This window comes from Aplysia californica, unplaced genomic scaffold (genome assembly GCF_000002075.1).
Source record: "Aplysia californica isolate F4 #8 unplaced genomic scaffold, AplCal3.0 scaffold00124, whole genome shotgun sequence".
NCBI lineage: Eukaryota > Metazoa > Mollusca > Gastropoda > Aplysiida > Aplysiidae > Aplysia > Aplysia californica.
The window spans coordinates 550346-551821 of NW_004797394.1; the positions used below are offsets into that span (position 1 = coordinate 550346).

General features: G+C 39.8%; 1 protein-coding gene across 1 annotated transcript in view; it reads left to right on the plus strand.

Annotated features, from left to right (window-relative positions):
• Nucleotides 1-1476, plus strand: part of LOC101848513 — a gene marked incomplete in the record, with an annotated part of 83813 nt that overhangs the window by 20311 nt on the left and 62026 nt on the right. The window contains 1 exon segment of the mRNA XM_013081279.2: nucleotides 905-1030. Within this exon segment, the coding sequence (XP_012936733.1) occupies nucleotides 905-1030 (126 nt within the window).

A 1476-nucleotide genomic window follows, 5' to 3' on the forward strand; every position in this document is an offset into this window, starting at 1 on the left:
CACACACACACACACACACACACTCACACACACACATGCAAACGCACAAATTCAACACTGAGTCACACACGTCCGATATAACAACGTTGACTGCAACACTATTTCTCAAACAAGAAAAAAGAGAGAAAAAGTACCCATTAATCATATTATTATCATCTTTTCTAATTAATTTTCATCCAATAATCTGTGCTGTTCCTCCACATTGATTCTTCTCAATTACTTTGTTACTTTCCTCTTCATTAATCCTTCTCCATCAATGTGTGCTACCCGTCCTCATTAATTCTTCTCCATTACTATGTGCTGTCCCTCCTAATTAACTTTTATATATTACTCAGGACTGTCCCTCCTCATTAATTTTTCTCAATTACTTTGTTCTGTTACTCCTCGTTCATTCCTCTCCATTACTTTGTTCTGTCCCTCTTCATTAATTCTTCTCCAATACCATGTACTGTCCCTCCTCCTTAATTCTGATATATTACTCTGTACTGTTCTTGCTCATTAATTCTTCTCCATTACTTTGTTTTGTCCCTCCTCATTATTTTTTCTCCATTACCTTGTGCTGTCCCTTCTCATTAATTCGTTTACATTACATTGTTCCGTCCCTCCTCTTTAATTCAGACCCATTATTTTGTTCTGTTCCTCCTCGTTAATTCGTCTCCATTACGATGTACTGTCCCTCCTCCTTAACTCTGATGTATTACTCTCTACTGTTCTTCCTCATTAATCCTTCTCTATTACTTTGTTCTCTCCCTCCTCATTAATTCTTCTCCATCACTTTGTGCTATCCCTCCCCATTAATTCTTCTCCATTACTTTGTTCTCTCCCTCCTCATTAATCCTTCTCTATTACTTTGTGCTATCCCTCCTCATTAATTCTTCTCCTTTACTTTGCGCTGCCCCTCCAGGATGTAGAACTTACCCCCCTTGACCTGGATCACGTCGACGTGGCTTCTGAGACTGATCTTTTCGCTGACCTGGCAGACGACAGATTCAGGCGAGAGGCGGGCGAAGCAGACGATGACGCGAATTGGGTAAGACAAAGTCACGTGACATTTTAAGAAAAGTGTGCCCTTGAGAAACAGAGTGGCCTAACTCCACTATAAACTATTTTAAAGTTTGTTGTTATTGATCCAGAACAATTTTGAGAAAAGTGGGACTCTCTACTATAACAAAAATAGAACTTGGAATTAAAATAATGTTACTTCCAACATACCGGAAAAGGTTTCAAAATAACCGCTGAGATATTTTACATACACTTGACTTATATGTGGAAAAGTGTTATTCTATGTGACTGATACGTCACATTTGACCTAATAGACACCAACCGCTATAACTCTCAAGGACACACTTGATTGTGCATATTTTGCACCTCCACCAACACAGTTAGGTTGTTCAGGCTGTTGCGGCCTTGCCAGATGTTCGTCCTTCGAAGACGAAGATAACCTTGGTTCCATATCACTCGGGGGGTGTGTGGGGG